The sequence below is a fragment of the Penaeus monodon genome, chromosome 24, assembly GCF_015228065.2.
Source record: "Penaeus monodon isolate SGIC_2016 chromosome 24, NSTDA_Pmon_1, whole genome shotgun sequence".
In the NCBI taxonomy this organism is placed as follows: Eukaryota; Metazoa; Arthropoda; class Malacostraca; order Decapoda; family Penaeidae; genus Penaeus; species Penaeus monodon.
In genome coordinates, this window is record NC_051409.1 from 11247347 (window position 1) to 11247890 (window position 544).

Genomic DNA, 544 nt, shown 5'->3' on the forward strand with positions numbered 1-544 from the left:
AAACAATACTGGAATATCCTTATCTCTCTACATTTAGCAATCGCATATGACCTTGTCAAGTACACGTACCACCTAGACAAGTGAAATGTTTATGAATCTGCTGAGATAACAAATGAGTGATAGATTGAGGACTTCGTCGTAGGCCCTTTTGGAAATCCCTTGCCAGTGTAGCTAATTATAAACTCGCTTAAAAGTACTCTTTTGACACTTCTTTAATATGCTGGCTAGTTTGCTTTGGTATTGCCAAATGTTATACATGTCGACGTATTCTGTGTCTGGATATTGATTTTGCATTTTCCTTAAGTTTATGGTATTGGTTTGAGCTACAATAAGAATAGGCTACGTAGGACGGTACCATGATGGTTTTGTATCTTAAACAATGTATTTCGTTCCTTTGCAGTCCCCTATCGTGAAGTCCTTCGTCGCAGGCTCCTTCTCGGGAACCTGCTCCACCATCCTCTTCCAACCCCTCGATTTAGTCAAGACCCGCCTGCAGACCACCATCGCCATCCCGTAAGTGACTCGAGATTTTTGTGTCGAGATG

The 544-nt window shown here is 41.7% G+C and overlaps 1 protein-coding gene across 1 annotated transcript in view; it reads left to right on the forward strand.

Moving 5' to 3' along the window:
- Window positions 1–544, forward strand: part of LOC119588567 (mitochondrial glycine transporter A-like) — a gene marked incomplete in the record, with an annotated part of 18729 nt that overhangs the window by 7704 nt on the left and 10481 nt on the right. The window contains 1 exon segment of the mRNA XM_037937206.1: window positions 401–513. Within this exon segment, the coding sequence (XP_037793134.1) occupies window positions 401–513 (113 nt within the window).